Source organism: Corvus hawaiiensis, chromosome 1 (genome assembly GCF_020740725.1).
Source record: "Corvus hawaiiensis isolate bCorHaw1 chromosome 1, bCorHaw1.pri.cur, whole genome shotgun sequence".
Classification (NCBI taxonomy): Eukaryota; Metazoa; Chordata; class Aves; order Passeriformes; family Corvidae; genus Corvus; species Corvus hawaiiensis.
In genome coordinates, this window is record NC_063213.1 from 58,275,184 (window position 1) to 58,301,325 (window position 26,142).

Consider the following 26,142-nt stretch of genomic DNA (forward strand, 5'->3'; position numbering starts at 1 on the left):
AACCCAATCATAGCTGGTGCATGAAGTAGGCTGTTTGATTTAGCATAAACTGCTTTTTGTAGGGGAAGTGTGTGAAGAGAAAAGAGCAGAAATGGCTCAATTTGAGTTCAGATGCATTTCTGATGACTTAAAAAAACAGCTGAAGGGTGAAAAATTCCTTTGTGCAGCAAATGGGGATTTATAGGGATTAGAGTCACATGTTTAGTATCTGGAAAAGCATTTGTTTCGTATTATTATGAATTTTTTATGGATTAATTAATGGAATGGTGATGAGAGAAATTGCTTTTGATTTAATACATAAATACATAACACTGTTTTGGGAGCGATGGGACAAAAGAGTCCCATTATTACTCATGGGTAACTGACTGGGGTGCTTGAATTCAGCAGGATGGTTCAGCATGATGAGTGGGCAGACCTTAGGCAGCTTTTTAATGAAGTGCTGTGATAGATGCACACAAAAAAATTCCAGGGTGATTTACATCCTCTGTGATATTGCAGAAGACAATAAGATTGCTTTCAGGGAGAGTGAGGACTTTTGCCTTTAGCATTGCTCATTTTATTCAACATTATTATTTCTAATCCTCTATCAGAAATACCTGCAACTTCTAATGATTTCACATCTCCCGACCCCCATGAACCCACAAGTGTGATCACACAGAGGACACAAATTCCCTGGCAACTTGGATGCACGCAATACATGAGAGCTTAAATGCGAGCACTAGCAGAAATACAGGAGAAAAAATACGTCTGTAGAATCTAGTTACACGTGCTTAGCATGTCAGGTCAGCAGGTATGATCTGTCACTTCAGAGGTTCAGAAATGTTCATTCCTGAACTTCACAAACCATTTTCTTTAAATTCTAAAGTGTTTCTATGAATTAATTGCATTTTCCTTCCATATTGCCAACTGAAATATGGATTTTGCTAAAATTGGAGGAAAATTAGGATGCAGGAAATAAGGTTAATAGGCACATATGGATAGGGTATACCTACCACGCACACATGTGATAAAACTGATGCAAAAACAGTGATAAAAATTAGTATTTATTATCTTTTTCCAGGAATCCAACATCTCATTAGGGATTATTTTATATCATGTTCTGCATGCAAGGCAAAATGTATTTCACCCTGAGAAACATTATGAAACATAGATTTTAACTCCAGAAACAGATGCTTTAAAAAAAAAATAGACAAACTCTTTTCTGCCCTTGAAAAAGCACAACCAGCTTCAAACAGCATGGTCATATGCCTTCTGCATCCAGAAGAGGGACCTGGTTATTTGAGGAAGTGGTCTTTCCCCCACCCGTGGTTTTTAAGTAATTCCACATTTAAATATACCAAATTTAGTGTGGACATTGGTATTAAGCATGTATCTAAAACTACAGATGGAGGTCTTTCAGTCAGAGTAGCTTAAAAGAAATTGTGATGAAGATGAATATTTTCCATTTTACTTTAATGGAAAGGAGCAAGTTAAAGTTGAAAACATCAAGTGATGAATTGTCTTCTACTTGAGTGAATTTAGAAACCTCCCACAATCAATGAGGAAAGAAGAGAGACCACTGTAACATGCAAGACATTTGTCAAGTTTACCTGCTTGTGAGCGTGGTCATAAGAATTGATGTGGTTGTCAAATTCCTGGTGTTTGTGGTACTGCTTGTCACACAGTTCACAGTAGAAGTTCGCCTTCACATCCTCCAGGGCCTTGGCTGCAGCTTTCTCCTTCTCAGCATAGTCCTGCAGAGGCAGAAGCAAAGGGAGACACTTCACCTGAGCTCGTGAACTCCTGCTTCAGCAGCTCTTTTCATCATCCACTGGACAAGCACTGGACAGCTAAAACACCAGACTCCATCCCAAACATGCTAATGAGGTTTTGGTCTTAAACTGTATTTAATAAGAGAATAGTTTCTTGAGGAATTGTTCTTACTACTCATTGTAGGTTCTGCAGCAAGAAAAGTAGAGAGGAATGGGGTGCAGAGGAAGAGCATCAGTATACTGCCTAGCTCCTGGGCAGGGAAGCCGAGCAGTGAAGAATAAGTAAATTCCCAGTGTTAACTCTCACACCAGCCCTAGATTGCCCCAACATCTGTCCGCTCTTTCAGGTACTATTGCTCACAAGAAATAAACTGGTTTAATCTGATACTATGGCAGATTTTTTTTTGTGTTCTACTTTCTACCTTCTATGAAATATTCAGTGGGGCCAGGCAGCAGATTGCTATGGCTGGCTGAGATTTCCCTGGAGCAGAGAGCTCTGCAGGAGCCTTTGCCATTCCTCCCTGTCCTTCCCAACATCTGCATGAGGGGACACATCAACCCACCTACCCAAACTGAAAGTAGCTCTTGCCCGCCTGACACAGGCCACAACCACTGAGGAGAGCACTAGCTCATATCTAGGCTCATGCAAACACAGCTGAGAACAGGGAAAACACAATTAGTTCCTGCAGAGTCACCCTCCATATCTCCCCCATGACACAAGTGATTGCTATGGAGAATCAAATACTTTCATTTCAATATACAATATTAGGTAAAAAAAGAAAACTTCAAACATAGGACCCAAAAATTTTTGAGCTCAAATTAATGCACTTAAATAAAGGGCCTCATATGCAAAATTGGCAGCAGCCTTTGTCAATCTTATTTCTTTTAAAAGTCCTTCATTATATTGTTATTATTATGGCACTTCCTTAAACATTTTGCATTGAAGTGCAAACTTCTGATGTGGAAAACAAGAACAAAAAAGTTGGTAGAAGCTATTCATTTTATATTCATATTGACAAGCTGATATTTCTTGAGTGTATGTAATATATTGCCAGGGATTGCAGTAATTCATCATTTGCTGTATCGTTTTACTCTCCTAAAGAAATGAGTACTTTCTGCTGCCAGGCTTCCCATGCTGTGCAGTCAGTGTTGTCTGCTGTCCACATGCTTTCACCACTCTTTGCGTGACAAACTCAGAGTACACCAAAGCTAGGACACACTGCACATCTGGGACAGCCTGCTCCTAGCACATCACACTGCCCAGCACTGCTCCAGGGACCAGAGCAGGGTGGAGGCGAGTGTTTGGGTATGGCAAATCAACATGAACATATATTTTGAGCCCCTCAAAGGGGGAGGACTTTCTTAATGAGTGACACAGTTCAAGTCTGAGACTTGGCCAAGCAACCGGATGCTTGGCACGTGTCAGTGTGACACGCTGAACTTTGCACAGCTCTGTGCTGTGAGCCCGTCTGCTTTGCCTTGGTCTTTGCACCCTCAGATTGGTGTGAGTAGGTCTTTTTTGCACCATAGTTTTAGAGGCTGCCTTTGCTAGTGAGATTAACTTCATCTAAATTTGGCTGTCTAGAAGTTAGGTGTATGGGTAAGACAGCTTCCTCTGTAAGAAACAGAAAAATGCTAGACACTGCCAAATGGTTATTAATCCCATCTATTTCAAAACCCCATTTTAGGATGAGATTAAATTCTCCAGAGTTTCTACCTCTCTCTGACCACTGCAAGGCTCTAAATTACTAACCTGGCCTACATCCTTAATTCTTAGATTGCTGAACTCAAAGATAATAAATTCTATATTGTATTTCTTTAGATTCAATTCTAAATCTCCCCATGAAACTTGCATGAACTGACCTACTTGAAGACAGTAAGTCAAAGGGGAACGCTGTGCCTGGAATTTTGATTTTACATCTTATAGATGATACAAATGACATGCCAGTCCCTCCCAGAGGGGAAACATCCAAATAAATGTCTTTCCTGCAAGCATATAGCTCAGGTGGGTCAATGAACTGTAGTACACTCAGAAAACAACTAGCCTGAGCTAACATTTCTCCAGTTGAGAGACTGCTCAGTTATGGTAGTTAATACTTGATTGTATCAGGAGAAATATTCTCACAATCAAATAGTTAAGTAGCTTTCATTAGTTATTTAAATTTACTGAGCCCATTAAAAAGTGATACTTTTCAGCTTATGCTTCAGACCCATTGTTTTGCTAGCATTAATTATTCACCAGGCCTTTGATATAATTAAAATGCATAAATTAGAATGTGGATGCAATAGTATTAATTATGCAGAGATGTCTTCCCTGAAAGTCAAGTGTTGGAGGCAACATATTTTTATTCTAAACTGGTAAAAATGTAAGTTTCACACTCACTGGAAGCCAGCCAAAGCATAATTGTTTTGGGGGAGGGGTTGTGCTTCTTTTTTTTTTTTCCCCTTGGTCTGAACTGTCAATTAAATGTTTACAACCTGCTCCATCTTTGCTTCTGCTGAAGGAGAAGTCTAATTGTTTGGGGTGAACACACCACCTTACTGTCTGTAAAGCACGACTGAAACTGCTGCTCATGAGCATTCCAAACTGCCAACTTCATCTTTCTCAGCAGAAATGAATACAGTTCCTTTCACATAAAGATGTTTTAAAATAGCAACAAGGCAGCTCCCAGGTGCATCCTAAGATAATCACAACTACCTCCATTGCCTTATTGCTTAATTATGCTTGTCTATCTTGGCAAAAGATGTAACTTCCTGCTTGCTTATCGATCAGATGCAGGGAAATTGAATGCCACATCACATACTTTAGAAAGATCATGCATTTTTCTTTCTCTACAAAGACATAAGAACTTCCTTCACTACTGCAAATTGTGCATAGTCAAATGAATTTTCACATCCAGACTTCTAATATCATCTCACCAGGATTATATAGATGGTCAATTCTGGCATGATAAATGCGATCGCATGAAAGAAAATCTATAGAATTACACCTGTAGAAAACATACGTGATCATGAAGGCCTGATTACACCAGTGCGGACACATGCAAGCAGGAAAGATGCACCAACACATTTTGAACTGTGGATCATCCATGGTAATGAATATAAGTGTCACAGTCTCATAAACTTTATTCTGGATCACACCCTCCTCAGTACACATAGCCTGGGTAGACACGTGTATAAGACAATAAAAGTTAGCAGTTCTGTCTTTGAGTCATGGACAGCAGTGGTGTAAGCTGATGTCAGGGGTGATGCCATCCTTGTAGGTAAGAACTCCTGGAAACTGTGGGTTAACCAACTTCTGTGGTGCTGGATGCAGACAGTGTGGTGTACAAGGATAAACAAGTGCAGAATATGTATCTGAATGCATTTTTTTTCTAGAAGCCTGCAAAATGGTTCTGTATTATAGATTGTATATATATAGATTGTCATCAATTTGACCCGCAGAGGCACATAACTGTAATAATTGTTTATATATTGGATTAATTTTTTAAAAAAACTTCTATTGTATGTTAGGCTAGAAGTGCTTTCACTTAGCATCTACTTTTGCAGTATGCTTCTTATTGTGAAAATGCAATTAATGGTAGCTGACATTTCATTTTCTAATATAGGGAAAATCAATGAAAAATCCCATGTAACTGAGTTTTCTTGAATGTTGCCACTGACATATAGTCAATTAGAAATCATTTATTAAATCCAGAGTCTGTAATAGATATTTAATAGACTGCATGGCCATTAAAGGATGCTGATCTAGACAAAACAATACCACATTTCTTGTCTCAGTAACTGATAGTAAATATATCTGCTATGTTCAAACGGACTAAGGTGAAAAGTAGGTCACTTGGTACAATAAAACTTTCAGACACAATTTTCTACAAACCCATAGATTTCTATAAAGATAGTAGAGTCAATGCAGGGTGCTTGTAATAGAACACGAGAAAAATACAGCACCATTAGCCCACTTTTGATTACCTGTTTCTAAACTGGAATGCAAACTTAGTGACAGAACAGCTAACTTATGTTAATGCAGAGCTCAGTAAGTGACAGACTGCTCCCTCTTTGGGGACATAAGTTTGGTAACTTAAATATATTTTTGTGAAGATTAGATATGAATGCAGGTATTAAATACTTATGCAAATACTGTGGGGCTTCTTGGGGGTTCTCAGACTACAGGTTAAAGGAGAAATAGGACAAATATAAGCACATAAATTAGCTACAGATTACAGTCTACATCTAAGACTTTTAAGCATATTTTCATTAGTGATTTAGATAACAAAATGAATTGTGATTATGTATGAAATCTATGAATGATACTAATTAACAGCACAGGGTACACAAATGCTTTAGGGACCAGGATGAAGATTCAAAATTAATGTAATAGTCTTCAGATATGGTCTTAAATCAGCAAGATAAAATTCAGTAAGATGTGTGTTAAGTGCTGCACTTTGGACAGGGAAATCACATTCGTCAATACGGGATTGTGAATAGCTGAGTAAATGCAAGTGCAAGGAGAAAGGTCCAAGAGTTAGAGTGGAAAAGAAATTAAATGAACCTCAACAATGAAAGTCAAGGCAAATCGCATTCTGACATGTTAATAGTAATGTTATAAGTAAGATGCTGAGGGTAATTTTTCCACTCGATTCAGTATTGGTGAAATGTCAGCTGTAAAATACTATTTGGTACATCTACACTGGCAAATAACTTGGCTTCTAGAATCTAGCCCTCTATCATTCCCACTCCATGTGTGATAGTTCATTCTCAGGCTTTTTCATTTCATACTTTCCTTTGAGATAAAAATTACTACAGTTCCAGAATAACATTCAGTGCAGGGACCACACTCTACAGGCAGCAAAGATGAGACACTACCAATCTCTCCATTCCCTGCAGAGTCTTATGAAAACCCAAATGACTTTTTCCAAAGAAAGCAACACTTGCATGCCATAAAAGCACATGCAGCACCATGCCACAAAAGAACTACCCCAACAGCGGTTTAATGTAGCCTTTACACTTCTTCATGCAGACTGAAATCAAAACAAACACAATAATTACACCTGACAGTACCAGACAGACTTGAGGAGACTTAGGGCAAGTATGGACATATGGACAGTTTGCCCTGGGGTGTATATGCTTTTTGGGGAAGACCAAAGTGTAGATGTAGCCTTTGAGACAGTTTGCTTCCCACAATTTGGGAAAGGCATAGATGTACTTGAGAGATCTTTGAGCAGAAGAGAGGGATAAGAGGTTTAAAAGTAAGTTACATGGCCAAATTAGGCAAACTAGACCTCAGTCTGTAATTCATATTTTCATTGGATCATTAATGTGAACACTTGTAAATAACATTTTTGGGGAAAATATATAGAATTGCCTGGATTGGTGCAGAACATCTCTGGGTCGTCAGGACCTGTGCGTAGATGTGTAGAAACAGCAATTTTAGAACCTTCATTTTGAGTGCTCGTTTACCACATCTTCCTCATTCACCGGTTTTAGGGATAGCTGCACATAATTTTTATGTCCTTATATATTTTCTTCTGCAGCTAGAGTGAGATAGATTTTAAAAGACCCTTAAAACTCAGCAGGCAGGTGATAGAATGCAGGAAGTAATCAAAGTACTTGTGTGCAGTGTGAAACTTGAGTACCACAAAAATGTCCTGATATTAGGATATGTAACTGAACATCAGATTGGTTGAAATTAATGAACTTTTCCCTGAAAACTCTCTTTATTTTTCTTCCCTGGAGAAGACTGTAATCTTACCTAAAGACTTTCCTAGGGAAGTTTAACTGTGGAGATAGAATAAAAAGCAAGTGATTTGTTCAGCTGCAATAGCTGGCAGTACAGAACATTTTCATTTATCTCACATATGTTCTGCCATTCTCCAGCTTGAAAACTCTATGCATAGTTTCTGCCACTGTGAGGACTACAGTGAGGAATTACAGAGTTATCTATTGCAAAGGATTTTTCCTTCAAAGGCAGTAAATGCTGTCATTCTCAGCTGACTCAGAAGGAAACACCTAACTTCTGCAAATAAATACATCTTCATATTTCTCACACTCAGCTGATTACTGCAACATTTTCAATTATATGCACATCCATTTGCTACTAGAATGCTGAGAAGTGCAATGATTTAGCAGGTCCTACATGCCTCTCAGAGTACAAACCTGCTGGAACTAATAGGACATGTAAACCAATTCCCAATTTACAATCAAAATCATCACTGCTGATTGTAACAAACCTTATGGAACAAAATAATTCAAGGAACACAAGTAGATCTATGCAGTTCTTCAGAAAATCTTTTATTTTCTAAGATACATTGTGGCTTCTGGTAACTTTATAAAATAATTGAATTTTGAGATTTTCTATACACATTTTCAACATTATAAATGGAGAATATAACCACTAAAACTCTTTGTTGTGGATGTTGCAGACTGAAGCAAGGGGGCATTTTTCAAACATCCCAGTGTGATTCAACACTTTTCTCCTCATTTTCAGAAACTGGTGGAACTGAGGCAGCTGCTTATATTGGATTTTCTATAAATGGGATCAAGAGTTGACCTGCAAAGGTAATTAGGTACCTAGCAGTAAGATACATACAAAATTGTATGTATTCAGTTTAATTTTTAGAGAAATATATAATTAATCAAATTTGAGAGTTTAGATCATTTTGTATTGCAAAGGGATATATTTAAAAGAAGTATTTGCTGGTTTTCACTAGGATAGAGTTAATTTTCTTCATAGTAGTTTAGTTTTAAACAGGGGTTAAACTACGACAAAGTAATTATCAAACTATAATTTATTGACCTGAGAAAAAACTGCCTGGAATTGCATGCAGTGCAGAAATAAGAGCTCTGGGATAAACAGCCAGCTTAAAGAGGGTATTAAAAATAGAATGGAAATAACATAAATGGAAAGAAAGTTCAATTTGAGAAAATCAAGGGATAAAATGGAGATCAGCGATGAGCAGTGTCCTCACAGGTCCATATTAGGACCAGTGCTGTTCCATATCATCATCAATGGCATAGTGGGATCAAGTGCACCTACAGAAAGTTTGCAGATGACAAGAAGCTGAGTGGTGTGGTTGAAATGCCTGGGCGATGGGATGCCATCCAAAGAGAACTGGAAAAGCTCCACAAGTGGATGCATGTGAACCTCATAAGGTTCAACAATGCCAGATGTGAGGTCCTGAACCTGAGTCAGGGCAACTCCCAGTTGTAAAAGAAGGTGATAAAGGATCTGCTTTCATGTATTAACCAATTAGTGAGATGCAGAATAAATTGAATACAGCAAACACACAATTTCCAAATAGACCAGGAAATATACTCAGTCATAAAGACCAGAAGATGTATGTAAAGTCTTCGGTATATTTAGGCTGGAATCCATAAGGTTGCTTACCATCAATGGGAAAGACTTACGGACAATTTTCACATTGATGTTGCAGGTGTCATTTTAAGATGAAGCATGATATATTTATGAGGGGGAATATATGAAGCAATTTGGTTGACTAAATTTAATATGAAGATTTAGTAAAATCAAAAATTACACTAAATCTGCTTAATGATTACTGTGTTGCTGCTTTATTTTTATCTCTGACCCTCATTGTTAATCTATGCCCTATATTAATACTAGCATTAGCATTTGATTTATTGCTTTGACAGAATTTCCAAGCATAAAGTCATTAAAGAACAATTTAAAAATACAAGCACTGCCACTAAAGAAAAAAAAATAAAAATGTTTGCAATTCGGTATCTAGAGCAACAGCCCTAAGAAGATGAAGAAATATGACTCAAGGACAGCCTGAGAACACAAAGGGCATCAGAACTGTCAAAATTACTGGTGGTAGAGGATTCAACAATTTCTTGGGTAACTGGAAATGGATGATTCTTACAGCTGGGGTTATAGTCTAGGTGTTTAAAAGCAAATTCTAAGAGCTTCATGTGTAAGATTAAAAAGATAAAAAATTATAGAGGATGTCAATATATTTCCAGCTACTCTGCAGATATGGTGATTGGTGCAACTGCTCTAAATATATGCCCTCCTAAAGGGTTCACTGAATTTACATGTCAATATGACTGTGGAAAAATGCAGGTGGAATGGAAATGGTTGTTTTCAGTTGGACAGAAGAACTGTTCCTGTTAAGGAGAAGAAGAAAAAAAAAAAACATTCCCTTTTTCCTTATAGTCCTGCTTTTCTGCACAAATGCGAGTCCTTCAGCGAATCTGATTGTGACATTTTTGTCTGCCTTCTCTTCAAAGTCAATTCCTCCAATTTGTTCACTGATTCATACTACTTTCTCTCTCCTCCTCTCAGGTGATCATTTCTTTTACTCCTTTGCTGATGATTGAGGTATTATCAATTAATCTGAAGAGTCAGTCCTCCATTTATATCTTACCATTCTTGCTTTTCCACTTGCAATTTTTAGAGTACAATGCATGTTCTAGCACTGCATTTAATGGAATGTGTGATGTATTTCTTTGTCTGTCACTTCTTTTCAGATTAAATGTACTTGACATTTTTTAAGATCTTTGTACATTTTGGCCTAAAGGCTTTTTCTATAGAACACAATGGAATTTAACTTATATGTAGTGTCTTTTATATTTGAGTTAGCTAAAAGCACTTTGCAATAATGATATTGATCATGCAGTAGTTGTGTAGGAAATACAGCATTTGATATGAGCATAATAATAGTTATCTCACAACTCATATATGGCTGCTAGAACCATTTTCTTTAAGTGCCTTTTCCACAAAATACAGGCTAATCCTATCAGATAGCATTTTATAGTCTTTAATACTAATAGCATTAAACATTTAAGTCTCTCTCTTTTAATATTGTTAGACTCTTTCTTTGCAGATACCTCAGTATTAAAACCAGCTCATGTAGACTTATTCAATATCACAAATGATGCAATATGTCTAATATCAGTGGGTTTCTTTGCTTATAGCAACAGAGAATAATTTTTATGATAATATATTAATAAACAATTAGTAAATCCGGATTGGTCAATTTATTTCTTCTATTATGTATATTTGCAATCTACTTCAGAAAACGTCTTGCAGGGTAAACATTAATCATACATTTGAATTATATTTATACCATTCACCTTCTCTTAAAACTCATCCATAAAATACTGCATCATTGTTGCATTGTGTAGCATTTGATGACACGTTTTTAACCAGAAATCAGGGTATTTCTGTGCATTACCTTTTCATGCATTCTTTTTTTTTTTTTTAACAGAAGCCCAGGACACGGATTTATGAAAGCTTTGGTTTTTCTCAGCACTTGAGGTTATCCAAGGGAAAAAGAAAGAATTCCAAATTGCTCTATGAAGTCCAAATGGAAAAAGAAGTTTATTTACACATGCACATATCCCTCTTCCTCTGCAGCTCCCCAAATGCATTCACGTGAGTTATAAAATTCTATATACTTTTCTTTGTTAACTCTGCAATTTTATACAAGCTACAGTTCCATGACCTGACCTAAAGCAAAAAAGAATCTTTTCATTTAGATGAAAGCATATTTGCATTCTGATTGGAAAAAATGCATGGGAGGAAGAGAGAGAGGGAGATAGAAAAGGCATGAGTGTGACAGGAAGGAAGGAATTCGGAAGGAAGGAAGGAAGGAATTCGGAAGGAAGGAATTCGGAAGGAAGGAAGGAAGGAATTCGGAAGGAAGGAAGGAAGGAAGGAAGGAAGGAAGGAATTCGGAAGGAAGGAAGGAAGGAATTCGGAAGGAAGGAATTCGAAAGGAAGGAATTCAGAAGGAAGGAATTCAGAAGGAAGGAAGGAAGGAAGGAAGGAAGGAAGGAAGGAAGGAATACTTTTTCTACCTCCATTTTAGCCAAGTGCTTATGGCTTGAAACTCACCCTGCAGCACACACAGCAATAAAATTAGTTAATTTTTAAATACAACTGGACACTTAACTTGTAGTTTAATGCCACCATTATGGCAATTTCCAAAGTAAGACTCTCTGCCATCCCATGTTCTTCATCCATGATGCAGGAATAACTGCCTGGTAGCAGCCCAGGTATCCAAGTGCTAAGTGGTTTTCTTCACAGTTTTCATGCTCAGTGTACAACAACTCCAGGGGTACACAACAGAATCTTTACCTCCCATGGTATCCTGCTTGATTTACAGATAATCCTGCATGACTTTGCATCTTTGTTCTCTTGCCTTCTATTTTTTCTGGTCCTTCCTTTCCTTCAGGTTGCAATCCATGGCAGAGACAGAATCCTGGTCCTTCTTGCCAGTTTCTGTGTTTACCAGGCTGTATAATTGGTAGTGATGCTCATTAATCAGCTGTAAGTCTGCAATATTTTTAATTACTTATTCATAGAAAAAGAAAAAATTAGCCAGAATATATCTTTAGAGAAAATTCCTGACCTTCATGAGGTGTGGAGAAACCCCTATGCTCACAATCAGTTGTGACATCTTGTGCCATTTACCAATTTCTCTGTCTGTGCTATGACCCAAGTTAAGGACATGTTGCAAAAGGGCATGAAGAGCTATCAAAAAATGCTGGCCTGAAATGCTCCACCCTATCCTCACATCTTGGTTAAGTGCCTTCCCAGAAGCTGCGTGTCAAACCACAGCTGTAGCTGTCTCCACCTCCAGCCCAGGCTCTAGCACAGCTGAACACGGCTGGACTCAAAGGAAGCTTTGCTACTGATTCTAATGAGACCATAAGATCCAGCTATAACAAGCATAATAAATGGGAAAACAAAACAAACAAAAAGGAAGATACAATTAAATCCAGGGGGATTTACAGAGATTATTCCACTTAATAACAGGGAGGGTGAGCACATTCTTGCAGAGGCGGATTTGAAAAAAGAGAAAAACAAGGTGTGGAAAAGGAAAATGCCTGTTTGTAATCAAAGCTACATTTTTTTCTGCAGTGGTATGGTATTTTGTGAGTAAAATACTAATATGCTACCAAATTGATAGCAAACATCTATTGTGCTCTTGAATTCATCATATATGATTGTTGGTATTAGGAACAGAACTGTATAATACAACATGCAATTTAAAATAAAATGTCAGTGTCTGGGACACAAAAGATCTTAAACAGATAATTTGTTGAACAAATAGATGATCCATCCTCATCTTCCCTCAAATGAATAAACTATATAACACAGAGCCACAAGTGTTTGGTTGGGAATGTTACTCAGACGTAATGAGCACTTCTAGTGCTGCTGTGGAGACCTGAGGCTTCCTGAGACAACAACTCAAGCAACTGATTGCTGCTTGATGCTGTAAAATGAGGCCTCCTGGGGTGTCCATTAATCCCACGAATTTACTGAACACAGGGCAATGTAGACGTGCTTGATTTCAGAAAAATGAGCCAGGCTGACATCTCTCAACTTGAAAGAATATTTCTGGCTTCACCATCACCTGTTATAAATACGAATGGGCAGTTCTCAGCTCCAGGAGTACCATCATTAAATTTCTTGCCTTACTGTGTCCTATTTCTAAAGAATGAGTCTTAAAGAAATGACTGAATTTATAATCATTAAGGACACTCTGGATTCTTTATCTTTTAACTGTGATTCTGTATTGAATATTTAATGATTTTAATGCAAAATAAGTGAATAGAGGTAGTTCCTAACTTTGATTTTTATAATGTGTTAGTCTAACCATTTGTGTCATGAAACAGTGCACAATCTTATTAGGAAATGGTGCATTTCCTTAATGAATATGAATACAAGTGTGTGAGCTCTCTAACTCTTGATCTAATTAAAATAGATGACTCAATGAATTAATGATGAGACATTTCTTCCAGTATTTAAAACTTACATGTAAACGGTCTGTTCTTAAAAAAAATGCAACAAACAAAAAACATGGTCATAATCTCAGTGGTTTTTCTGGCTTCACTAAAATGATGCTTTGTTACGTAACTGTATGTATGAAAGCAGAAGCAGAGGAACAGCGTTTTCATCTGGACACCTTAGTCATACGGTTTATTTTTTGGTAGTGCTGAAAAGAGCTGGGAGTTGGACTTGACCATCCTTCTGGGCCCTTCAAACCCGAGATATTAGAAGACTTTATGATTCTTTCAGCAACGCAGTCCTCTAGTACATTGAGAATTGACTGAATTTCCCAAGAGGGTCTGGGGACCACACTCAGTGTTTTCTGTAATGTCATGCATGTACCCACAATCAATCTGAATGCAATTAATAAACTATCGGGTAACTCAGACTGAGTTAGAATATGAATGAAAAGTTTAACAAAGAATTAATGTGAATGGGCAGAAAAAAACCCAACAACTGTTCATAGCAAGTATATTAATAAGCCTGGGGGAGTTATTTTATATGGTATTTTTCATTACTTCCTTCTGCACAAACTTTACACTGCCACAGTTTCTAAATCTCATTATTTTGTATCCATTCCATTGACACGTCACTGCTTATATTTTGGTTTAAAGCAACCTATTCTAGTGAATTTCCATTGCTGGTGATTTCGTCTACTGCACTTAACTTTCATCCCTGAACAGCTTTTCTCTACACTGTCAATATACTGTCTGGAAGACCCAACAGAAAATTAGCCATTGCAAGATTAGATGTATTTAATATGTAGCTGGACTGTTCTGAGCTGGCTCACACTGATATCAACAGCTATCTGATGGGACATGTTCACTAGCACAAGTATTCCCAACCATCTCCCACACATGTCAGAAAAAACACAAGTGCACTGCAGAAATGTACAGGAAATATTTTTGTCAGGCCTCATTGGCTGTATTTAGAGATAGTCTCCTCCGTTTCTAATATAAGTACTATGCCATGGGAAATTTCTAAAGAAGTTCTGGCTCAATTCATTAGGGCTGTGACTAGTTCATTCAGGAAGTTAAGTCTGTAGTAATTTAAAAGCAATCAGGCCTTCATTTGCATCATGACAGGTGTGACCTGTTTGACATTCATACTTCAAAACGGCAGTTACTGCTAGCCTGAAAATTTTCTTTTTCCCCATTTGTGAGGAACACAGCTCTTAAACGCTGGAGGCTCAGCCATATTCAGTGACCTTTATATAAAAAATTCCAGTTATGAATTCAGTACAAGGTATTTTCATATATTCAAAATATCTATCCTGTTCTAGAAGAATAACTGTGACAAGTTTTGCTGGAATTGCTCTATATGTTTGACAGAGAGAAATAAAAAAACAACTATGTCCACATGTGGTCATCTCTGTCTTCATCTCTAAGACAATTTGTCATATGGTTGCATAAACTTATATTTAATATTCGAAACATCATTCTGAAGCTTGACTGTCTTCCACACTGAGTACAGTGTCAGGACTTTGGCTCAGCTTTACAGCACTGGACTTGTACGCACCTTCCTTGAACCTGTAGGGCTGCAGTAGCCATCACAGCAGCCTCTTGTGAGCCCAGTTTAAAACCAGCATGTTGAATGAGATATCATCTGGAAATAACAAGAGAAAAAATGGGCCTTTATGTATCCTTCCTTCAGGGGTTGGGATGCCTTCCTGAAGTCAAATAGCTAAGCAATTCCTTGCAAACTTGGCCTTCATTTCATGTCTTGCCCACTGCATTTTCTGTTCAATTTGGGAACATGGTACTGCATTTATTCATGACCCTTTTCTAATCACCAGGAAGACAGAGGAGTTCAGTACAACACTACACACTTCCAGCACCATGGAGAAAGTGAAAGCAAGCACTGAATGACAGGAGTAAGGTTTGCCTGTAGGTTTGCAATTGTGCCAGAAATAGCACCCCGTGTTCCACCCTTAGCCCAGTGAACTGCATGACTTCATCTGCAAAAATTTTAGTGAGTGAAGATATCTAGAAAGCATGGAAAAATGTGACAAAAAAGATGATTGGAAAATAAAGGAAGAAATGACAAAGCACCAGGGGGAATGTACAAGGGAAAACATAGCCATGGAAGATGTTGGAAAGAAAATCTTCCCACTTCACTTTCACTAGGTGAAAAATCTTCTTTTCACCTAAATGAAAAGAAACCTCAGCATATTGATATACATTCTTCAACCTTTGTCTGTTTAGCATCTGAAGTATAGTATGTATAACTATTTTATAGTTCCGTCTTATATATATATTACATACTTCATATTATTACACTATTACAACAGTAGTAAAATAGTGATGTAAATATGCTCTATATAATATCAAATTAATGTTAATTTTACATTATTAGATTTTTTATGTTATTAATATTTTAAATTTATATATGATATTACTGTATATAATTTATAAGAACTTGGCATCACTAAATCTAAATAATGCTTCAACATTATACTCTGCCATAAGGAGAAATAGTGTTACTACTGTCCCTGCTACCAATTTGGCTCTCCTAATAACCTGTATTTTCACAAATCACTTCAAGTAAACATATGGTTCTTGCATAGAATTAATATTCTCTTGAAATTTACAGCAGAGTGCAGATTTTAAGGGAATGAGTATTCGAAATTATTTTAAATGTACAAAATTCTTGTTTTCATAATTTCTGATTTCATGGTTAATGCTGAAAAACAGCTTTTTTCAGTTTGTTTCGTTTTTATTGAAGATGCCATAAAAGAGGAGGTTACTTACAATAATGAGAGTTTATGACAAGTTAATCTTTTAACAATAATCACATTTGTCCCTAGTTTCTCTGTTTCAGATTTTAACTCAGTCTAATAATAAATATAATAATTTTGGCTGCTACTCAAGATAAAACATGCAGAGGTCAATGAACTAAAATATTTTCTGCAGTAGATACTTTTAAAAAATTTCTTTTCATAAAACTCACAGTTAAATCCTGACAATCCTTATCACAACTGTTCAAGATGTACTGTTCTAAAACAAGCACTTGCTTGGTTATGCATGCATAATAAACCCTCTTATTGAATTTGCTTCTCCTTAGCACTTCTTCATTTGCAAATGTAATACATGCTTGCAAGCAGAATAGGATAATGAAATTAATGTCATGCTTACATTTTCAATAAACAAAAAAGAAGTCAGCATACAATAAAATAATGGAAAATTAAAGTGACAAAGCAAACAAGATATTTATGCAACAGGCAGAAACCCATCCCATTTCAGGCATTATTTAATTCAGAAATTATACTCCTGCCCAGAAAATTTATCATCTATCAAACAAACAAACAAAAAAATCTGGGTTTTTTTAAACACTAATTCCTCACCAAGACATTTTCTGAAGTTACTTCATTTCTGCTCAGATCTTGTATTTGATAATTAGTTTTATTGTCCTGAAATGCAATGATGTGACACTGGCATCTAATTTTGGAATAAATTCAACCCTGCAGAGAAAACCTACTTATGATTCTCTGCCCCGCCTTGAGCAAAATTTAGGAGCTTGACTAGTGTTCTGCATTGGGTTGAATTCCATTTACAATGAGTGTCAGTGTGTAGATTTAAAAAAAAAAACTTTGAAGTTACTGGAGGAAAGGCAAAGGCTGCAACTTTAAGTGGAATTTAAGCTTATTTTCCCCTGTGTTTTCAACCAGAAGGGAATTCTGAAATTCTCATGTGCAACAGTGGCTTCCATGCTTGCATTCATCTTGGCTTCATTGAAATAAGGCTTTTTTCTTCTGGTCTCTTCAGTTGTTGGGGGCATTTGGGATTGGCTGGACTCTAGCATTGTAAAAACTGCTCAGGTGCTCTTATCAGATTCTGGAACCTTGTGTTTAAGTAGTGTCACCATTGCTCTGGCATAACACCATCTGTAGTTCAGCCAGGGCACCTCATACAAGAGATTTGAGAATGTGAAGGCAAAATGAAATTAATTGCAGTGCAGGCTTGAGAAACTTAAAATATCTATAAAATATCTATATTTGAGGGTATGGGTTTTATTTTTTTTTAATCTATTTATACTAAAAAAAAAAACAAAAAAAGCCCCAAAAAAACCTCCAAAAAAACCCAAAAAACCAAAAAAAACCCAAAAAACCAAAAAAAACCCAAAAAACAAAAAACAAAACAAAACAAACCAGATATCAAGCAGCGATTCTTCAGGGAATGTGGCTGCCTCTGCCTTAGTATTTTGGATCAGAGCAGTAGCAAGCTTCTGAAGCAAACTCAAAAGCCTTCTCCTCTTCCTGCACATTGGCTTGGTTCAGGAAGCAGCTTTGATGTGTGCAGCTGGCTTTCTTTCAAGAAAAACTGCAGCATAAGAACTGCCCAGGATACATGCTAAATGTGCCTCAACCACCAATGAAAACATGAAAGTGCAGACCAATGTCTTATCCTGTAAACCCTTTTGAGCCACATGTGCAGGGGGGACCACTGCTCCTAGTAATCAGCCTAAATCTTGTCCAAAGAAAAGTGTCTGAACAAGGTTGATGTAGGTGCCTCAAAACCAACTGTTTCAATTCACAGATCCACTCCTACTAAATGAAATTACTTGTTCATGTAGGCAAGGCTTGGCTACATGGTAGTCAGAACAGCTTATGATCCCCTTTTGTAACTTCCCCTACCAGATTCTCTACCACATTTGGCCCTGATTCACCAGAACTCAGTAGAGCAGAAAGGTTTTGCTACATACCAGTGGGCCATTTGAAAACATACTGTATTGTACAGCTGTTCCTTGGCTGACAGCTGGGTTGTTAGACTCTGTCTCTACCTTTCTAGATTTGTGGGTTTCATGTTAAAAATAGGAACAATAGCTTGCTGAGTTATGTTAATAAAAACTCACTCCATGGCCCACCCATCAACCTGCATTCAGCCTGTCATCAAGCAGATGGGCTCAAACACTGGGGTTGCTCTGTGTAGAAGTGAAGGACAGTCCATTAGCAACCTGTAGCTTTAAAATAGCAGAGAAGAGAATGTAAGCCCCCAAAGTGAATTTTGCCCCTCTTGCACTCAAGAAAGGTGTCATTGCTAACTTACACAATAAGGTCACTGTGTCTAGGGACTGATTTTTCTTTTCCATCAAGGAGACACAAATATAGCTTAGGTTCTATAAAGTGAACATTTTGATAACACTGCAGGCAGGTCAGTTGAAGTGGAACTGGCACAGAAACATTATCAAGCATCATTTCAATAGCTTGTGGCTGTCCTCCAGGGATGCAAATATCATTACAATATAGCAAAGCAGTCTACGAACTGATTAGCTGAACAGCCGTTATCAGCACACAGGAAAATAATATCAGTGACTGACTTCACCTGCTTGAGTGGTTTAAATGTCCTGCCTTTCCATACTGATAACAGTTGGCACCACTTACAGACTGAAGAAAGCATGATTTTGTTTGATGTAATTATGGAACCATAGCAATTTTTGATAGAGAAGAAAAGACATATAGTCTAGGTCATCTTGTCCATCTCCCTGTAGCATGAAAGTTGCCTGGCCATATGCCTGAAGTGTATTAGAATAATACCCGCTTTTCTGCTCCTCTGCGGTTTTTTATTGGATTTATTGGGTGGATTTTCAGATTCAGAGCAGCTGAGTCCCCAATAGCAATGCTATTGGAGTCTTTATATAGGGAAAATACTAAGTAATTTGTTTTGGCATAGAAGGATAAGAAGCCAGATGTTATTTTTAGAAATGCTCGGAAGATTTTCCTCAGGGCTTAATCTCCCCAGAACAGGATGTCTGTTTGGGGAAGGACACTTTGGCTTGGTATGGGCAAGTGCTTTCCTGCAGTCCAAAGCTGGCAACCTGGCTTGGAAGCAGTCAGGAAATTTGTACTGCCAGGTGGATTTTGAAGTGATTCAGTCAGATTTTGAAGTGATTCAATACAAAGATCCATTTAGAGGCAGAATCCTCATTAACCAAATTATGCTTCCTGTCCTCAGTTTGCTTTACAGTGTACAAAGTTAGTATATGCTAGATATGCTGTATGAGAGCATCATTGTATCACAGAATGTTTTGGGTTGAAAGTGACCTTAGAAAACATACTGTTCCGACTCCCTGCTATGGGCAGGGACACCTTCCACTAGACCAGGCTGCTCGAAGCTCCATTCAACCTGCACACTTTCAGGGATAGGCATCTACAACTCCTCAAGATGACCTGTTCCAGTGTCTCCCCACCCTCACTGTAAAGAATTTCTCCCTATTTTCTAATTTAAACCTATCCTTTTTCAGTTTAAAGCCATTGCCTCTTTTCCTACCACTACATGCTTTCTTGTAGCCCCCTTTAGGTACTGGAAGGTGCTATAAAGTGTCCCTGGAGCCTTCTCCAGGATGAACAACCCCAGCTCCCTCACTGTCTTCACAGAAGTGGTCAGTGCTCTGATCATCTCTGTGTCCCTCCTCTGGACTCAATCCAACAGTCCATGTCCTTTTCATATACCCTATATACAACATTAACCTATAGTAAACGAGAATTTTTGTTAAGTTTCCCATTCATCCCTGTAATGTTTGCTTGCTTGGAGGAGGGTTGCAGTAGATGTTTTTTTGGTAGTATAAGACTAGTTTTACCCTAGTTATAGGAATGAATTTTCACTAGCTGTAGTTTTGCCCAGGGTGAATTCTGATCTAAATAATGATGTACCACACATACCATGGTGATACAGCACAGACTTGATTTAGTTATAAGAACACCTACCTATTTATAAAACATCTACCAATAAAATGCCATCATCAGCTTTGAATTGTATCCTTAGATTTTTCTGAGGCCACAGAGAGGCATACTACAGTACGTTATCAGTCTGTAGTTGCCTGCTATTTGCACAGCAGTAAGCTTGCATGGTTCCATTAGCTTGCTCAGTTTAGGCACAAAAGATCCAACTACAGACTCAATGCCAAGGCAAGAAAACTAGAAAACAGATGCCGACCTCTGGCACCCACGGGACATTTCCACACTCAGTTTTCCATTATCCTGGAGGGTGTTCTCATTACCAGCTCCAAGAAAAGTTTTCCTAAGAGCAGTGACGCAGAGAGCACTGTAAGAATGATTGCTCCCTTGGACTGCCAAAGCAGTACATGCAGCTGAGTAACAGAAGATGACTTTAACAAGGTATTCATACTGAGCACAAACTTGTGTAGTCACTAGTGCAGGCCTTTGGAAAGGTATTAATTTCATGACTATGACAGCTAAGGACAGGTATCTAAACGTGCACTGTCCAGACTCTCCAATGACAGTGAGTCGAGTACTGGGGTTTGGTTCTGCTGCCCACACACATTCACTGCTACCTGGTATATGCTAGTCCTGCTCTGTCAGAGCATCAGTCTGCTTTAGATCCTCTCTCCCACCTGTGCAGTAGCTTTTAACTTAGATGCTCTCAAGGGTAAGTGCATTTAATATCTTGTTAGCTGAGCGTGGACGGTGAGAAGTCCTGCACTCAGGATCCGCTTCAGAGCAACATGAGCTGTTCTCTAGACTACATGGCCTGTGTAGGCTTAGTGTGAGATTTTTAGTTCCTTTTGAGATTCCTGTGGTATCATTGCATCCACATAAGGTTGTTTGATGCCCTGGACTCCACTCAAGACTCACACCTTTCTAGAAGAGCTGCCTGGGAAGCAGATGGAATATCCTTGGGCACTAGAAAATCCTACCAGATGAGGAAGCTCAGGCAGCTGAATCCCGTCAATTGCCCATTTCTAGGGGAGAGATGTTTCTTGATTTTTCAGTCTGGAGATGAATATAATTTGGGAATGTGGATCAGATTACAGCAAAGGGAAAAACTGAAACCTTTTTCAATCTTTTCTGCTGGCACTTGTAGCTGACAAGGGAAAGAGGTCAAGCCCATCAGATTAGGACAAGAATCTGGAGACCTTTTCATTTTTTGACTCCCAAACTTTAAAAACTTCAAACCCTCTTCTGTGTTAAGTTGCAGGTGCCTGTATTCCTAGTAAAGCGTGTTAGTAAAAACTTGTTCTTGCACTGTCCTTTTAACTTCTCTGAGTATCCAGTGAATAGAGAAAAAAACCCACAACACCTTTTTTTTTTTTAGGTCATTTATTACTTTGAATTTTCCAGCATCAGTAGAGACCAAGCATCTCTTCCCAGGTAGGATGTCCCTTGACAGCCCTTCTCCCTAAGGACAATGGAACTGTCAACCAAACAATGGGTGAGGGACAACACTTATTCTGCAGCTGGTCCACCACATGTAATTCTCTTTTATATTAGATTAAATAGAGAGTGACCAGTGTGACCCCATCAGTGTTCAAATAGTGTGAAAACCTGATTTTGCTAGATATTTTTCACCAGAAAGTAAGAAAGTCCAGAACCCCTCCTGTTAATACAGGGGGAGTAGGTGCCTGTAATGTGCTATCACTGTTACAGTAAAGTAAATGATACTAAAAAGGGACTCTTTAGAAATTTTTGTCTGTAAGGATAAATATGTTTGTGTGGTTGTACTCTAGCCATGGGATTTTTTAGTTAAAAGAAGATAATGGACTTTTAACAAATGATAGCTTTTGCTGATATTTCATGGAGGTGTGTTGGACTGTTCAAGGGATGCCAGAGTTCAGTGTGTGCCATATAATCACACAGCATACCTGCAATTTTTCCCTATGAACACTTGCAAGCAGTGCAGAAATGAAAAGAGTGATTACACTTTGGGCAGGCAATTTTGAGTTACTATGTACAATAGTCTAGATAAAATCAATTTCATAGGCATTACTCCTGAAGAAGTCTACATGGACTGCTGAAGTCTTAGCCACATTGACTGCTCAAAACATTGTCAAATTTCATTTTATAATAATAAGAAAGGAGAGCATCAGTTTGATTTTTAAAAATTCTGTTCTCATTCAGATAGTGTTTAATATTTTGTTCAAATACATTCTAGAACAGTTTCTCTTTTTTCATAAAGACTGACATACAACACAAAAAGAGGAGTCTACTCTTGAAAATGTAAAATGCTGAGAAGATAGATAGATTTAATACTGTAGAGATTATTACTAGACATGCTATCTCTAGTGTTCTTCAACTTTATGTAACTGTGTTCTGAAAAAAAATAACCTTTCCTTCCTAGAACCTCTGCCCAAAAGCAAATGTTCTGTTCCATGGAGTCAAAAACAGTCTGAGAAGCTGAAGATTTCTTCATCCCATGCTTCAATAGGGGTATATATTCAGAATTCAGGCTTGCAAACTGTGAAGTAACACTGACTTCAGCATCTCCAAAATTGGTTCTCCAAAAGGCTTTAAACACTGAAGAATCTTTTGTCTGAACCTTTCTGTGGTCTATGGCAAACACAGTTCTAACTAATAATTCATTACTGGGCCTGCCTCATTTTTCATATCTTCAGAAATACTACATATACACATTTGTAGAACATTAAAAAGATTATGTAAAACACCACAAATTAATACCAAGAGGCAAGAACAAAATCTGAATGCAAAAAGTTCTACTGGGAACAAAAAAAGGGTAAATGCCACATCTTGGGGAAAAAAAGTGCAGTTAGAAAACAGAGGGTAATACAATCATAAAATAGCTAGAGATCTGCTAAATCTGGAGAGAATACCAATAATCTAATTTTAAAAAGGGAGTGACTGAAATGTACTGAAAGGACCTAAGAAATGGACTGTTACTGACCCCGTCATTTCATTAAACTTCTGAATATTTTCATGCTTTTTAATGTAATCCTTTGTGATCCTGGGACTTTCAAGCATTTTTTCTACGTTTCTAATGAGGTTTCATTTTTCCTTCCAGATGATTCCAAGACAGGAATATTCTGCCACTACATGATGACTGGGGCAGTTCTTCTTCAGATGCTTCTTATGAGCATTTCCTTACTGTTGGGTTCCAATTTTTATACTTTCAGAACTCTCTTTAGTCAAACTGGGCAAACAACGTTGTGTAAGTGTATTTTCAACAACAGACTGCAAAACTGGCATGAAGGTAGGGAGAGCCCTTTAAAGAACCCGTTTCACTTTCTGGTTCATAAATCCAGCAAAGTAGACCTAATTGGATAAACACGTGAGGATAATTTATCTAGACTGCTCACAGTGTGTTCCCTATCTCCCTTACATCACTGGATTGAGCTTTACACTGGTGGGAGTTAGAGGGAGAAAGACTCACTGGTCTTGCTGATAAAAGGCTCTTGTACTTATAGAACTGTACTTGCTACTGCATAATTACATGAAGATCATTTTAATATAAAGATTGCAATCAAAAATCCACATTTTAGAACACAAGAAGTTCCAACCAAAAAAAAAAAAAAAAACCCACTAGCAATATCTATTCTGTTGCATGGGATTTGGTCTCAGAGTTACCACAAATGTTTCCAACACTGTCTTTGTCTGCTTCACTGCTTATGATGAGGAGAAAGAAGGACAGATGAGAATGGAAAATGGAGAGACAAGATCAATAAACTGAATGCTTCCAAGTTGCTATATTTTTCAAAATAAGACTACCCATTCTTCACACCAGCTAATTTCTGTTGGTTTTAGTATAAAACACATGATAACATGAAGTGATTGCTATTGTTTCTTTCTCTAGTACCTTAGAAAATACTGAAAGTGCTTGGATCAGTCCATACACATACAAGTACTTGTCTCCTCATATAGATTAGACAGGGTTTGAGGTGATAAAATTAAAAAAATCTTACAACATTTTGTAATTCCATCTTCTTTTTCTGTTCAGCAAAATTTGCCTTTTAAAAAATACATTGCCAAAGCACATTTTTTCCTGTCTGTTCCACAATGCTCAGCAAACTGACAAGGCACATGTCTGAACTTTGATGAATGACCAAGCACAAGACCTTTAAGTATAAAATACTTTCCAAAGCCAAAATGTGACCTACAACAGTGCTCCATGCAGCAGGTGCCAGCATGCCAGAGGAAACAGCTCTTAATACATCCTGAGTGGGCGTGCACACATTCAGAGTGGTCCTATCATGCTTCTAATGCATTTGTGTCCCGTACATCTTGTGGGCTGCAAAAAGTGAGCCCTATTTTAGCATTTTTCTCTATCATCAAGAAAATATCAAGCCTACTGTAATGCTCCGCTGCTTTACACACATAAGAAATGCAATTTATAGTTCATTAGAAGTTTTTGGAGATTTAAGGAACCTCAGGTCTGAGTCAATACTAGAAAAATTCTCATTAATAAACATCACTTCTTCATTAGCACTTCTAGTCTGCTCTGGGTGCACATCAAACACATCAATAGAATCAAAATGGCACAGTGGGAGTTCCTATATGGGAAAACATTGGACAATGCTGTATGGCTGCTGCTGTGTAAGTACAAAGTCAAACCAGCAGCAGTGCAAAGTCTTTTTCCAGTCAGTTAAAAGATATAAAGCACATGGCTGTGTTCCAAAATGGATGAAGCCTAATGATGATATGGCCATGTTGGCTCTTTGAATCTTTTTGTTTTTACCAGTTCAATACTTACCCATTCAGGTGCCACTGCTGTACCCAATACAGAAAATTATATCGATCCCTGTACCTTCACAGCCAAATCTTGTTCAAGTATCTACCAGCAGCAAAAAATGCTGCCATAGAAACCATGTTTTCTGCTGCCTTAGCAATCTGCCATATTAATATTACAAAGAATTTTCAGAAGTGTATATTTTTGCCACAGTGTGTGTTTATAATTAGATGAATGTTAAGAACTGCGTATGAAGACAATGATGTCAAATCAATAAATGATACTAAATGGCAAGTAAGATGTTGATCTATATGACTATATACTCAAATTGATTATGCCAGCATTTGTTGTTTGTGTAATTCAATATTTTTAATAAGTAAAATGTGAGATTTTAGTCTAGCATATTCTTCTGTTATTTGGCCTGTATTTCATAACTTCCTTTTACTTCTGGAGATTTAACATCAAACCTATAAATACAAGGTAAAAGAACAAGTAAATTTTAAATAACAGTTGATTTTCCATGCCACTGTTCATGTCCACTTCTTGTCTCCTCAATACCACAGCCGTTGTCACATTATATACCCAAGCCCCACAGCACCACCACAGCCAGATGATGGCAGGGCACCAAGGAGGGGTCCCTGTGCAGCTCTTCTGGACTCCACAGTCTCTACAAAGTGCTAAGCAGGGAGAATCTGATCATGGTACTAAGTATGGTGTCCTTGTCTTGAAATACATCCAGTCTTGAATATGACCTTTGTGTGTAGCACTTGCCTCCTGCCAGTCAGTAATTTTGGCTCTTCCAGCAGCTGCAAAAAACAGTGACACTCTTTGAATGGGCTGGAGCATGTCTGGTGCTGCATCTGTGTTGGCAGGCAGCAGCTCCTTAACTTGACTAATAGAGCTGCTTGCAATTTTGCTACCGTGAACATGCCGTGAACTACACCAGGTCTACAAAAGGTACATTTTATTCTGCTCTATGATGGACAGCAAGTCCACAGACCTCACCTGCTTCTTCCTAGAACCTCAGACAGAGCAATCCTAGGTAAAGTTACATAATCTGTTCACACCAGAGCCAAGCATGTCTTCATCCTCTTTGTTAAATTCCTTATTTCACCTTCCTTCCTTGCTCAGCTGTGAAAAATAACTACACAAGATAATATTAATTTAATTTGCTTTTCATTTT

The 26,142-nt window shown here is 37.7% G+C and overlaps 1 protein-coding gene across 3 annotated transcripts in view; it reads right to left on the bottom strand.

Moving 5' to 3' along the window:
* ZNF804B (zinc finger protein 804B) overlaps positions 1-26,142 on the bottom strand; it is a 241,008-nt gene that overhangs the window by 32,079 nt on the left and 182,787 nt on the right. For all 3 annotated transcript variants that reach the window (XM_048306288.1, XM_048306277.1, XM_048306298.1), the window contains exon 2: positions 1,590-1,733. In XM_048306288.1, the coding sequence (XP_048162245.1) occupies positions 1,590-1,733 (144 nt within the window). The remainder of the gene's footprint in view (positions 1-1,589; positions 1,734-26,142) is intronic.